At 57.3% G+C, this 13,142-nt stretch overlaps 3 protein-coding genes and 3 pseudogenes across 3 annotated transcripts, besides 6 other annotated features; all 6 read right to left on the bottom strand.

Annotated features, from left to right (window-relative positions):
* Positions 1-8,526: a sequence feature (areas not merged during assembly with more than two copies in the genome that could not be assigned to a particular haplotype).
* Positions 755-1,675, bottom strand: Tc00.1047053508359.80 (mucin-associated surface protein (MASP), putative; the record flags this gene model as incomplete). Its single annotated transcript, XM_802372.1, has 1 exon — positions 755-1,675. The coding sequence occupies one exon, from the start codon at positions 1,673-1,675 to the stop codon at positions 755-757; it is 921 nt and encodes a 306-aa protein (XP_807465.1).
* On the bottom strand, positions 1,988-2,902 carry Tc00.1047053508359.70 (uncharacterized protein; the record flags this gene model as incomplete). The annotated part of the gene is made up of 1 exon (XM_802371.1): positions 1,988-2,902. One exon carries the CDS (start codon positions 2,900-2,902, stop codon positions 1,988-1,990), a length of 915 nt encoding a protein of 304 aa, XP_807464.1.
* On the bottom strand, positions 7,886-8,656 carry Tc00.1047053508359.60 (annotated as a pseudogene).
* Positions 8,527-9,551: a sequence feature (haploid, Esmeraldo-like haplotype).
* Positions 8,861-8,918: a sequence feature (T-rich).
* Tc00.1047053508359.50 (mucin TcMUCII, putative) lies at positions 9,131-9,757 on the bottom strand (the record flags this gene model as incomplete). Its single annotated transcript, XM_802370.1, has 1 exon — positions 9,131-9,757. The coding sequence occupies one exon, from the start codon at positions 9,755-9,757 to the stop codon at positions 9,131-9,133; it is 627 nt and encodes a 208-aa protein (XP_807463.1).
* Positions 9,281-9,349: a microsatellite.
* Positions 9,552-9,703: a sequence feature (haploid, non-Esmeraldo-like haplotype).
* Positions 9,704-13,142: a sequence feature (areas not merged during assembly with more than two copies in the genome that could not be assigned to a particular haplotype).
* Positions 10,252-11,958, bottom strand: Tc00.1047053508359.20 (annotated as a pseudogene).
* Tc00.1047053508359.9 lies at positions 12,195-12,530 on the bottom strand (annotated as a pseudogene).

Raw genomic sequence — 13,142 nt, 5'->3', positions numbered from 1 at the left:
GAGCTCACGCGGTGGAAGTCAGCGTGTTCGCCGCTGATTTCTCCACCAGCCCACGACCACGCCGCCGTTCCAACACGATGGATATGAGCGTGGCCAAAGGCAACCACAAGCGCCAACACACAGGGGCCCATAGTGTCCGCCGTGAGCATCCGCAGAGTACGTGCGTCCTCAGCGTTCACGCCGCTACACAGAGTGTGCCAAATGGTGTGCGTGTGCGCATGTGCTTGTGTGTTCGTCAGCGCCTATACTTGCAGAGCAGCTGTGCGCCACAAGAGAGTCTGAAGAAAGCAACGGCAGAGAGAGGCAGATAGCACACACGCAAATTACTCATATCATCACACACACACACACACGCAGCCGCGGAATGGGTGCACTCAACCACAAAATCAAAAAGGAAAACAAAACAAAAAGCCGAAGCGTGGGACGACCAGCGCACACACACTCTCATTACTCCCGTAAAGCAAAACACACACAGAGGGAGAGAGAGAGAGGTCGCCCACTCAATGCAATGGAAACAAAACAGAAACAGTTACGGTGCTCCGCCCATGCAGCCAGGCAGGACGGCAGCGGTGCATGTCGTGCAAAAGAGAGCACCAACGGGCCTGCATGGGTGTGCATGCATATATACAATGGGCACATTATTGTGTGCCTCGTGGGGTGAGGTGAGGGCGAGAGTCCATGCAAGGGGACACACACACAGAAAGAGAAGGACGAGTGTGTGTGCGGGCGGTGCACTGCTCTCTCACACTCACTCTCACGCGGCCACCACAGCAGCAGCAGCCGCAACAAGAAGAAGCAAAAGAGGGGAGGTGTGAGAGACCGCGGTGCTGCTGTCACTGTTGCCAGACGCCACCGTGACACTTTTTATATCCGCGACTTGGACCGGTGTTTTCTTCGTATTATTATATTTATTTTCATCCCGCCTTTCTTCTGTCCCTGACACATCGGAATCCGGTGTATTGTTCGGAATATCTTCTCCAGTGCTTCTGTCTGCTTCGTTATTTGCATTATCGCTGGCAACGAGGGTTGTTGTTGTGGTTGATTCGGCTCTACCGCCAGATGTTTCAATCTGATCTGTGTCTGTGGTGGTGGCGATGTCCTCTTCTGCCAAATCTTTGTTTGGCTTCGCGCTCACTGAGTCTTCCTCTGGCTGCGGCACCGGCGCCTTATCTGCATTGGGGAGTGGTCCTTCCACTGGCGGTGATGGTGTTAAATCTGTTGCCTTCGCTGGCAAATCCCCCGGTGATGCTCCCTCTGGTGACTTTATTTTAGTGGTCTTAGTCGTCTTGGCAAGGCCTTCGGCGCTCTCAACTTTTTCTTCTGCCGGCTGTCTCGTGCGACTTTGTGATACTGTCGTAATGTCCTCACCGTCTCCCTGTAACTCATTGGACGCGGCAATTGCTTTCGGTCCCGGACCAGCCAAACCTTGTCCATCTTCGCCACTTTTCAACTGAACTTCTCCGTCAACTTCTGGTTTCGCAGCCGGCTTAGGCACTAGTGATGCTCCTGACTCTGAAACAATGGCCCGCTGTGGTGCTCCTGGTACAAGAGACGGTGAATAGGTTCCGCTTACAATATCTTCAACCTGAGCCGTCTCAGACTCTGACGCGAACACGGACGGGCGGCAGCACAAGGCGAGCACCAGCAGGGCGCACAGCAGACGGCACGTCATCATCGTGAGTGTGGTCGTTCAGTGGTGTGGAGCTGATCTGCACAGTGAGGGAAATGGAGAGCAACAGGGGAGACGAGAGGTGCAGCAGACACACACAGAGGGCACACCACATGAGGAGAGGGCAGCAGCCAGGCATGCACCGTACGCCGCACACCACGCACGACACACACTCCAATCCACGGCAGCAGGCACACACACACACAGCCCTGCCGCAACACCAACACACAGATGGAAGAGGGAGAAGCAAACAGGAGCGGCACACAAGGCTCCACCGCATGCGCATGCGGCGAGAGCGGTCCGTCGTGTCGGCACCCCTCACGGAGGGTGCGCACACACACAAGAAGGTGCAGCGCACACAGCAACACAACAGCATAGTAACAATACAAAAAGAAGATCCCCGCACACCACGCGGACTGTTGGTCCACGGGAATTGCAGCCAATATTCACCACAAAGCAGCTTGTTATCTTGTTTGGTTGTATGCTGCTACAATAACGAGTGAGTAGCGCAAGAACCGTCCGTACAAAAGTGGCAAGTATTCCGTCGTGCGGGCTGGGGCAGTCACAAACAGTCGCAGTCCCAGTTCCCAACGACGAGGGCATTCCCGCAGTGGATGAGGCGGAGTCTCCCGTGGTCCGTCGGGGATCAGCAGCCCGTGGCGTCCGTGATGAGGCGGTGGCGGAAGAGCCTGGTCCATCTCGAGTGCTCGCGTTTGTGCTTCCTGCGTGTCTTGCCTGCTGGCATGCTTGGCAACTTCGGTGGCGACCTGCGCGCGAGGCGCCTGTTAGGAAGACGGCGGCGCCATTGTGGCATCCGCATGGGAGGCCCTCGCAAACTATTATAACGCCAGGCTGAGCACTTCCGGCATGTGCCCTCATACTGTGGACGGAAAAGTGCACCCTGCCGCAGGTTGGGCAGGGGAACGTCAATCCGCCGCTCGCTGGTCGACAAGGAGTCGCGGTGCTCACGTCGGGAAGAGGTTCCGGCGGAGGCAGAGGCGGGCCGGTCACCGCAGTCAGGGACGGCGCCACCGACACAGAGGGTTCCTTGTGATCCGCAGGGCGCGTGCAGGCCTGTCGAAGAGTGGGCAGGAGTCGCATCGCGCCTGTGCGCAGTGCCGCCACTCGGGGACCGATGTCCGGGTCAACACCAGGAATAGAGTCCTCGCCACACCGACAGGCGCCTGTCACGCGGTGTGCGCGCCCTCCTTTTCCTCCTGGGCATCCTTCCATTATAACCTTTTGACGGCGGTAAGGAATTCCACGTGCCAGGCATTGACGCAGTCCTGCGGGAGGGATCGTGCAATCGTGGCTTGTTTGTCAGCGGCCTCACTGCGTGGAATACCGCAGTGTGATGGGAAAATATAAAATCCACAGGGTGACCTCGCTTCACCAAGGAAAGCAGCATAATCCAAACTTACTCAGTAACGCGGTCTCGCACGGTCGGTGGGCAACGCGGGGTGCCTCCATTGCCGAGAGGGAGTCCGTTTCCTCCAGCATTCGCGTGGGCGATTGGGATGCTCCCAGACAAGGAGGTATGAGATGTATAAAAACATTTTCGATCGCAAGGCAGTCTGCCCTATATGAGCATGCGAGGCTGCCAGCTGCTGCACGATGTACCTCCACAGGGAGATCATTTGTCGTGGTGGAGTCATATAATAGCGCAGCGGATCCGGATGCGAGTGCAGCGAGATATGAAGGACTGTCCATCCACAATTAAAATCACAATCCCCCAAAGAGGAGTGAGTAGAATAGAAAGCCGTGCGCCCGACATCGTCAGAGGCGTCTTCGGCAAACAGTGGCTGATAAAATCTCAAGTTGTTGCAGATCACAGTGTCCCAGGGAAAAATTCGATGTTGGGCAAGAGGCGCGAATGTGGTTGTGGGGTGTCCCAATAATGTCACAGACGCGTAGCAATCCATTAATAACAGCATCTCTCGGAAGCGGATTGATGTCGCCGCTTTCCCATGCATGGACGGAGGCATAGGTTGCGAGTAGATAAGGGAACGCAAATCCTCGTGATCATGGAGGCATACATGGCGTCCGTATTGTGTGAGTGCACGACGCCAAAGTATCTTCCGGAGCGGAAGAATATTGGCTTCCAAATAGACAGATGTGTCTTCCGTAGAGGCGCTCAGGCCAAAAATGTTTTGCTACCGTCGCGGTACCGTACTTCCGTATTATGGAGGTGTGTGGGGGCGAGTCACGGGACAATTGCCTCGCCATTATGAAATAGCACACTATGAACGCATCCAATCAAAAAGGATCGCATGGTGTGATGGGACGCGCCCGCCTCTGCGACCAGACGCAGCTGATAGCGGCGTGGCATGGTCTTCTTTGCAGCGGTGGAAGCATGCGTAACAGAATTGAGAAGTCGATCGAACGTGGTGCCCAGCAAGCGCACTGGGCGTGACTGAATACGCAGGTTCCCGCTAACAAGATGGGGATCGACCATGTCCTCGTCGGACCGTGTGTGTGTGAAGAGATGTGGAATAGAGCAGCTTCGCTCTTAGCGACGTTGATTTTTAGGCTGTGCTCGGCAGCCCATGTGGCCACAAGAGACAAGAGCGGTCGCATTGCCGCAGCACAGGCATGGATGTCCGCACCTGAGGCAACAAGTGTGTGTTCGTCAGCGTACATGAAAGCGGAGGCAGAATAGATGCTGTCCAGGCGGCGCAGCAGACCATCCACACAGCAGAGGAAGAGTTGGGGTCCCGGGACGCCGCCTTGCGGTGCTCCAGCTGAGGCGAGTTGTTTCCGGGAGTGCTGTTCGCGAGTGCATACCCTAACATAGCGGCCCCGCAGGTAGTTGTGCAGCCAGCGTTTGGTTCGAGGCCAAGGCGCGGAAGTCTGTCAAGCATGCAGAATAACTTCCCATGGTCAGTGGTGTCGAACGCAGTCGGAAAATCAATCGAGACCACAAGCGAGCGATGGCGACGAGGGCGTCGTGTGGGGGCGTCGTCTCCAGGGCGCTCATACTCCACAATGCCAAACTCATTCAATCCAAGGGTAATTTGTCGACAACAAGTGCCATCACGTCCGACACAGAACGCGGAGGTGCAAATCCGAAGTTGACGTGGGTGGTGCGGCAATAACGCTGACAGACGGCGGTGAGTCATTCCTTCGGCTAACTTTAGTAAAACAGAGAGCAGCGTGATGGGTCTGTAACTCTCTGGGCGGCATGGATCCTTCCCAGGCTTGGGGATAGGAATATTGTCTCCCATTTTCCAGGAGCCAGGCAGGCTGCCGTTTGCGAAGGGGTTGTGGATCATCGTTCCAAGTGTGCCACGCGCGACGGGGCCGAGACGGTGCAGGAATTCACTCAACATGTCGTCGGGGCCAGGGGCTGAGCCAGGCAAGGAGTCACGGATGGTCACGTCAAGTTCATACGGTGGGAAAGGCCGATCCATTTCCCAGCCACCAGGAACCAAAGGAGTGCAGCGAGCAGCAGCAGCAGCATAAGGCGGTATGGCACGTGAAACCGCACAAAATGACGGACAAGCAGATTTGCCTGTTGCCGAGGCAGAGCGCATACGCGGCCAAGCTAAGTGCGGAGCACAACCGATTCCAGAGGATGAGGGTGCGGCGCCGCCATGTCGTGAAGATATCGCCAGCTCGGGCTGGGTGAGGCTCCAAGTCTTTTCGCGCGGGATTCCAGAGGCACAGCGGAGCAACGGCGTAAGGCTTGATTTCTTTCCTCCTTTTTTTCGGGTACATTCGGCTCAAAGTAGGCTGTCTCCGGGTGAGGCAATGTGTGTGCTTCGTGTGCTGCTTCGGCGGCGGACTCGGCCTGTTCCATTTCGTGTGTCCATATCCTTTTGGAGCTGTCACGGCTGCCGCGCGGGATATGGCGCTCAGCTGCTCGTAAGATGCTTCCGCGAGGATCCAACCATGTGGACGCGGTCGCAAGGAGGGTTTCACACAACGATGTAAAAGCAGGCCAACCCGCTTTGCGCAGGGCAAAGGTGGCTTTCTTCCGTCAAGGCAGCGTGTTTGCTAGTCGTGGAGTGCCATCGTCCATCTCTACCAAGTAGGATATTAAGCAGTGGTCCGAGTCCATGTAAGGGGCGAATGTCCAGTGGGGGATGCGTAGGGCGCAATACGCAGTCACGTCAGGGGACAATGCATTACGATGTGTGATCCGTGTTGCCTGTGTCGGGTAATTTGCCAGCCCAAAATCCATATCAATTAGAACAGCGGCGAAATTATCGCCTCCAGTCCTTGATGGTATATGTGACTGTCCCAGAGTTCACGATGTAAATTCGGGTCACCCGCGATAATCGCTTCGGGCACAAGCGACAAACGATATTGATAAATGCGGATTATTGACCAATTGCTGTGGGAGGGTTGTAGAGATTCGCCACGCAAATGCTGCGACAGCCCGGTGGAAGTACACGGACAGCAATGGTCTCCAGGAGGTCAGTGCCAGGGAGCGACGGGCGCTCGCACGGTGGAGAGTGGCGCACCAGAACGGCAACGCCACCACCGCGCCCAGTGAGGCCTGAAGGCAGTCATTATGGCCAGATAATTTCGTCGCCACGTCAACACGGTTACTTATTTCCTGCAGAAGAACGATGTCAGGTGGACGCTGCTCCAATCGCGCCGCAAATGCAATCTTTTTCACGGACAAGAGGCCTGCAATGTTGAGCCGCCAAATATTGATGAAGCCATCCTCCTCGGGCCAGGGTTCTTGTGAACGACACCGCCACGGGCGATATCAACGGAGTGGCCGCTGCGAAACGGTCGTGCAGTTCTGACCGACAGTCTGCAGGCAGACCGTCTCACCTCCCCGCACCGGGCATGGCGTGGAACCTTCTCGGGGGGTGAAGTCACCTTGGTCTCCGTCGTGCTCGCAGCAACGCCCTGCTGCGGAGTTCCTATACGCAACTAAAGCCCAGCACCGCGACAAGGTGCAACGTCATCGCTGGGGACCGTGGATACTTACGAAGAATGGCGGTGTTGACATTCCCACGTCAGCCGGGATTGGCATACTGCTTTCATCCCCGCGTTCCTCGGAGATAACAGAGAAGGTCAGTACCAACGGCGGCACACGCCCATGCAGCCGCACGACGGAGTCCCGTGCACTGCTCCCGGCCATGGAAAGGCTGAGTGCCCCTCGTATCCAGCACAGGCAAAAACCCTGCTTGTGGTTACAGACAGTCAGTCCCTTCTAGCCGCCGTCACCAAGGGCCCGCTCAGTCATACCGACTGGACAGAGGATCGGATCTGGCAGCGTCTCTTGTCGCTGACGCGTGCTGGCTGGTCCGTGCAGCTGCAGTTTGTTACGAACATTGCGGAGTACACGTTAACGAGCCTGCAGATCATTAGACGCAGACCACGGCAACCGGGCAATACACGGAGCATGGAATAGCACCCATACGGCACACGGACCTGCTGTCATGCATTAACACCCAGCTCACCAACAACTGGCGTAGTACCATGCATCAGGACACCCACCACTACCTGCTTGGCGGCGCCAGGCCATCAGATCCAGGCGGCAAGCACCTGATCACTCAGGAAGCCCTCGACCAACAGGAACGGATACACACTGCACGGGAAGGGTGCGGGGAATCCGAGCTCTGGGGTCGCCTGTACTGGACTGTGAGAGACTGCACGAACCAACGCCGTTTCCGCAACATCTCACCGGAACACTCCGCTTTCATGCGCTCCAACGACGATCCCACCGCACCGGGACGGACGCTGTTCCCCCGACGACAAGGGAGGCCGACGCACCGCCTGTGGAGAGACGGCCCTCCACACAGCGTCGGAAGAGGAAATGTTCGCACTGTGACGCCACACTGGTGGGACACACGAACCACATCGGTCACTGTCGGTGCTTTCATCCGGAACGCCCTCCACCGCTTCCCGACATCCACCGCGATTGCTGCGACACAGTCCTCCCCACACAAAAAAAGCACCGCACAGCACAGAAATCGCTGCGCACAAAACCCAGACGCTGGTCGACACCGCAGCAGCAGTGCCAGGAGGCAATCACTGCTGTCGCAGGATCAGCCAGCCTCCACAAGCGCAACAATTAGCCCGCAGAAAACGCTGCACCATCTGCTTCCGGAATTTACAGACGCGCTGGCTGTGCGCCAACGGCTGGGCATCAAGAAGGACCTTCGCACCGAAAGCTTCTCTCAATGGCAGCTGCCTCATAGCAGGAAACTCATGTCGCTGCTCGACCATCCCCTCGTCACCCTGATGACATCGTGTGGCTAGACATGTCGGTAAGAGCAGGGAAAAATAATAATAATGAGCATTCCCGCCACTGTAGAGACGTGGTGCATCTTGCGATCCCGCTGGCGGCTCTCCTGTTCCACCGCTGTTTTCGCGCAAGAGGCCACCACAGTCATTTTTGTGGTTTGGTCGGCCTCGTGTTGTGCTCCGGGTTCTCCTCCTTCATCGCCCTGCGGTGCTTCCTTCGCCGTCCCCGGCACCTGTGACTGTCCCGTGACGGTTTGTTCCGAAGCCTGACTGCCCTGGGAGGTCCTCCCGCCACCAGCATGCACTCCACACGCAGCCTGCTGAGATGCGTCGGAGCGTGGGGATGTTGTGCCTGCGGCGTGCCCTCCGCCCAAAGACTCCGATCCACTTGCACGCATCCGAGCAGCAGACGCGCTGCCAGTGCCGGACGGATTGCAATTGCCACTTCGCAGTGGGTCGCTGCTGGATTGGTCCTGCCTCGTCGGAGCAGTGAGTGCTCCTCCCGAGGTGGGATTGTGACCCTCACCCACGGTGTTTCCTCCACCCTCCTCCTCTTCCTGATTGCTATTGTCCTCAGAGTTCACATTCCCCCTTCGTCCAGAGCCACCGGCCACGTGTCCACCTTCCGCAGCCATCACACCCCGCGCGTGCCCAGCAGTCACCGCGCCATCACCCGCGGCCGCACACGCACCCCGTCGCAGCAGCCCTCACTCACACGCACGAGCAGCTGCACATCACTGCAGGAGCCAACAGGACGCAGAGCACACGGCCAGTCATCATCACAAACAGTGGAGTCGCCTAACGCTGCGGAGCCAACCTGCGACAGCACGAGAAAAACAAAAGGGAAACACAGCCGCTACACCACGCACAGCCACGCACAGCAACAAATGGCAGCACCCCAGCAGCAGCAGCGCACACACCACGAGACAGATGGAGTCAGTACGATTGCAGAGCTCGCACACCGCCCCGCAAACCACAAGTTAAAAAAGCAATAAAAAACAATAATTAAAAAGCAGAAATTAAAAAAGAAAACAAAAACAAACCCAGGACTCCAGTGCGCATGCTTATTAGTGTGTCCGCGATGCGTTCAACGTGGCGGATGCGGGGCACAACGCGGAGCACACAGCACGGCAGCAGAAGCAAGTGAAGCAAAACAAGATCATTATTTCCTCTTATTTTAGTACAGTGAACCACAACACACACGCACAAATCCCCGCGGTTGAGTGCTGGCACGCACAGCCCGCACACACCTCTTCAGCCCAGAGCGGTGTACGCCAGCGCGGATGCGGCGAGCACCAGCGGGGCACACACCCACGCAGAGCTGCTGAGGCTGCCGTCGATTCTGCGAAGACGTGACGGTGCGCGGGTCGTCGTCGTGGTTGGCGCCTCTGTAGTCGTAGTACTTGGTGGCTGTGTTGTAGTGGTGGTGGTCGTGGTGGTTGGTGCCTCTGGCGCAGTGGTCGTAGTAGTGGTCTCCTCGGTAGAATCGTCGACATTCTTATTTGCTTGTTCTGTGGATGCACTCGTGCCACTTTTTGTCCCTGTCGTGTCTTCCGTACCTTCTCTTTGTACCGTATTATGCGCACCACTTGATTGCGAATGCGGACTGGGCGAATTCCCTGCATCTCCCGCAGTATTTCCGCGTTCCGCAGAGACCCCATTACTTGATGACCCTAGCTGATCGGCCTCCTGTGGTGTCACTGATGAAGGGGTCAATTGACTGGGGGCGCTTCCATTAGCTCCAGACATAGTTGATGCCGGTATTGTGGCCGTTTTGGAAGAAGCGGCAGCTTTAGGCTGAGTGTCTCCCGCGTGCACAAACGGGAAGCAGCAGCACAGGGCAAGCACCAACAGGGCGCACAGCAGACGGCACGTCATCATCGTGAGTGTGGTCGTTCAGTGGTGTGGAGCTGATCTGCACAGTGAGGGACATGGAGAGCAACAGGGGAGACGAGAGGTGCGGCAGACACACACAGAGGACACACCACATGAGGAGAGGGCAGCAGCCAGGCATGCACCATACGCCGCACACCACGCACGACACACACTCCAATCCACGGCAGCAGGCACACACACACACAGCCCTGCCGCAGCAACAACACACAGATGGAGGAGGGAGAAGCAAACAGGAGCGGCACACAAGGCTCCACCGCATGTACATGCGGCGAGAGCGGTCCGTCGTGCCTGCACCCCTCACGGAGGGTGCGCACACACACAAGAAGGTGCAGCGCACACAGCAACACAAAAGCAAAGTAACAATAAAAAAGGAGATCCCCGCACACCACGCGGATTGTTGGTCCACGGGAAGTCCAGCCAATATTCACCACAAAGCAGTTCATTTGCAGTAGGCCTTCGTCCACATTCGGTGCACTCCACTTCATGCATGCACAGACACCACCGCAGCAACCGCACACGTAACAAGAAACAAGAAAGGGAGGTGATGTGGAAAACCGCATCGATGTTGTCACTGTCGCCAGGCGCCGCTGGGTTATTCGTTTTGTCTGTGGCTGTAGATGATGTTGTTTCTTTCTCGCTGCCATCCTCTCGTTCATGTTGGTGTTCTCCCTCCGGCACAGCGGCATGAGATGCTGAACCACCGTTCAAAATCTACGCATTGCCAGCGTCAGCGTCATTAGCAGCGGCAGCAGCATCCGCAGAAGAATATGGTGAAGTTGTCTCAGCCTGACCCTCAGTTATTGCATTCTGCCTTGCATCCGCTGTTGGTTCAGTGCCTTTTCTGCAGATCTTCTGTTGGCTTCATGGTCGCTGGAACTTCCGTTGAGGATGGCAGTGCGCTGTGTGGTGGTGATTTCGGTGGCGGTTCTGATGGGTCTGCTGGCGCCTCTTCTTCTGCTGCTGTTGGCGGCAATTCCTCCCATGCTTCTTTTTCTTTCCGGTGCCGCTTCCTCCTCTGCACCTCATTGTGCCGGCGGTTTTGGCTGTCGCAGGGGCATTGGCCGTGCTTCTCCCTGTTCTGCTGCACCGGTCGTAAACGATCGATAATTTCCAGAGAGCGACTTTGAAGCAGACTCTGAGCCCGGATGTCCAGGGGAACGACTGGTGCTTGAAGCAGACAGTCATTCGGGTGCTTCAGCCGCAGGTGCGTGCTCTGCATTGTGCGCGCTGCCAGTCAAACATTACGGATTTCTTTTTGCTCCTTTCACCACATCCCCTGGTCCTCCTGAGCCCATTCTGGCACTCCCTGTACCACGGACACACTCTGTTCAGCGTCAGTCGCTGTTTGAAGCTGCGGTGTTCGCTCTTGACTGTCGCCGTTCGATGCGCCCCGTGTGAGACCCGAGCTGGGTGCAGCCGCATGCTCTGCTGAGTCCTCGGACGGCTGCGTCGCATGTGCTGTTTGTCCTTCTGCTGGTGCTGGTGCTGGAGATCTCCGTGCGCTCTCCCCCGTCCTGAGCACGTGTGGCCCTTCTCGTTCCTGTTGTGTCCACTCGCTCTGAATATTTGTAACTGACGCGCTGCCTTTCTTTCCATCCCTCTCTTCCACGGTGAGAGTTGCCGACCCCGCAGAAAATTGTGGCGGTTGGGAGCACACACTCGACATTGACGGCTCTTCGCCGCAGCATGCTGAGCCTGCCTCCTCCCTTTCTCCTGCCTCACTTCCACCAGCGGGAGGATCGTCTTGGACGCCGGAGACAACTGCGGGCTGCTGCTTGGGGCCAACACCACCACCAGCACCCGAGACAGGAGTACTGCTGGCAGCGTCTGTATCGGCAGCAGAAGAAGATGAAGCCATTGGTGCAGCCCCACTGCCTCTGAGCTTCAGTCCCGCTCCCTGCATCACCGACCGGTGGTTGTCCTGCATCACTGTTAAGCGTTCCGCTTGCACCAACGCCGCCGTCCTCACCGGCCGGTACCGCCGCAGCTACTCCCCGTAAGGCAGCACTCGACACGCAGTCCCTCCTCGCAAACACCACTTCGCCATCCATTCCCCTCGCAAGCCCCGCGTCGTCCATTCCACCATCAGCACAGTAGCACACAGGCCACGCGTCACCACCACCGGCACCGCACCACAGCACGCAGAGGGCACACACCAGCAGCACACGGCCAGTCATCATCGCCATCACTCCCGTCACTTGCGTGTAGCCTTCAGCACAAACTAACTCCCCGTCAACGCAGAGTGAAAGCAAAAGGAGACAATTCACAAAGCCACGCACCGTCCCATCCAGCAATGAGAGTCACGCACCACCACAGCAATTAGGTGAGCGCGGTTCAACAACAATCAAAAAAAGAGGTGCTCCTCGCCAGTGCCCTGTTCCTCACACCCCCACAGTGTCACTACAACTGTTATTCCCTCTCCTCAGGCCCTCACAGGCACGCCACGCCCACTTCAACACGCGCCCCTCCAGCACACGCAGTCCGTCATGCGCTCCCACTGCGCCGCAACGTACGACACCTCCTCCCTCAGTCAAACAGCTCCGTGTCCTCCACGTCCCTCGCAATCGTCGGCATGCCCCGGCCGCGCAACACCCACAGCGCCACAGTGTCGTGCCGCTTCTCCTCCCCAATCATGAACGCAACACCCAACGTGTACTCGCGCACGTGCTCCATGCGCTGCAACCACAGGCCGATCAGGTTGGCCGTCATGAACTGCATCTTGTCGTCCTCCGTGTACTTGGAGCAGACCCTCACATTCTCTCAATCCACGGCCTGGGTGCTGCGAGAGGCTGCCGAGAGGCGCTACGTGTGTGGAAGAAGCAAATGTGGGGAAACAACGGCCACCCTCACTCCCTCACACATCTCCACTTCCCTCCACTGTCCCACACAAAAGGGCGGTGTCATGGGGAAGAGATGCCCGCCGCACAGCACATGAACGAGGGCACACGCGGAAGCAATGCCATCCACTTCGCACCGCAAGATACTGCCATGCGCTCAGCACACACATGGCGGCAACGAGAGCGACGGGGTGCATCCAATTACATACCGCACAGCCATTTACTTCCCTCTGCACGGCTAGTGGCGTCCCACACTCACAGTGAGGCACGGCGCACACCATCTTCTCCCCTCCGAGGGCACTCAGGAGGCCGGCACCCAGTCACCCTCGTGCCATCGCAATGGGTAGCACAAACAACCGTCGTCGCAAACCATCGGCGCCTCTAGCAGAAAAGAAGAAAAAGATATGAGGGCAGTTCAGAAACACAGCCAGCAGAGGGACACCCAACGACACACGGAGGCACACAGTGACAGTGGACACGGCACGGACAAAAAGAAGTCCGCAGGGATTTTTTAAAAAAGAAAAAGAAACTAA

This window comes from Trypanosoma cruzi, genomic scaffold (genome assembly GCF_000209065.1).
Source record: "Trypanosoma cruzi strain CL Brener 1047053516791 genomic scaffold, whole genome shotgun sequence".
Lineage (NCBI taxonomy): Eukaryota > Euglenozoa > Kinetoplastea > Trypanosomatida > Trypanosomatidae > Trypanosoma > Trypanosoma cruzi.
The sequence above is the reverse complement of the archived record's forward strand: the minus strand, read 5'-3'. Positions and strand labels throughout refer to the sequence as shown.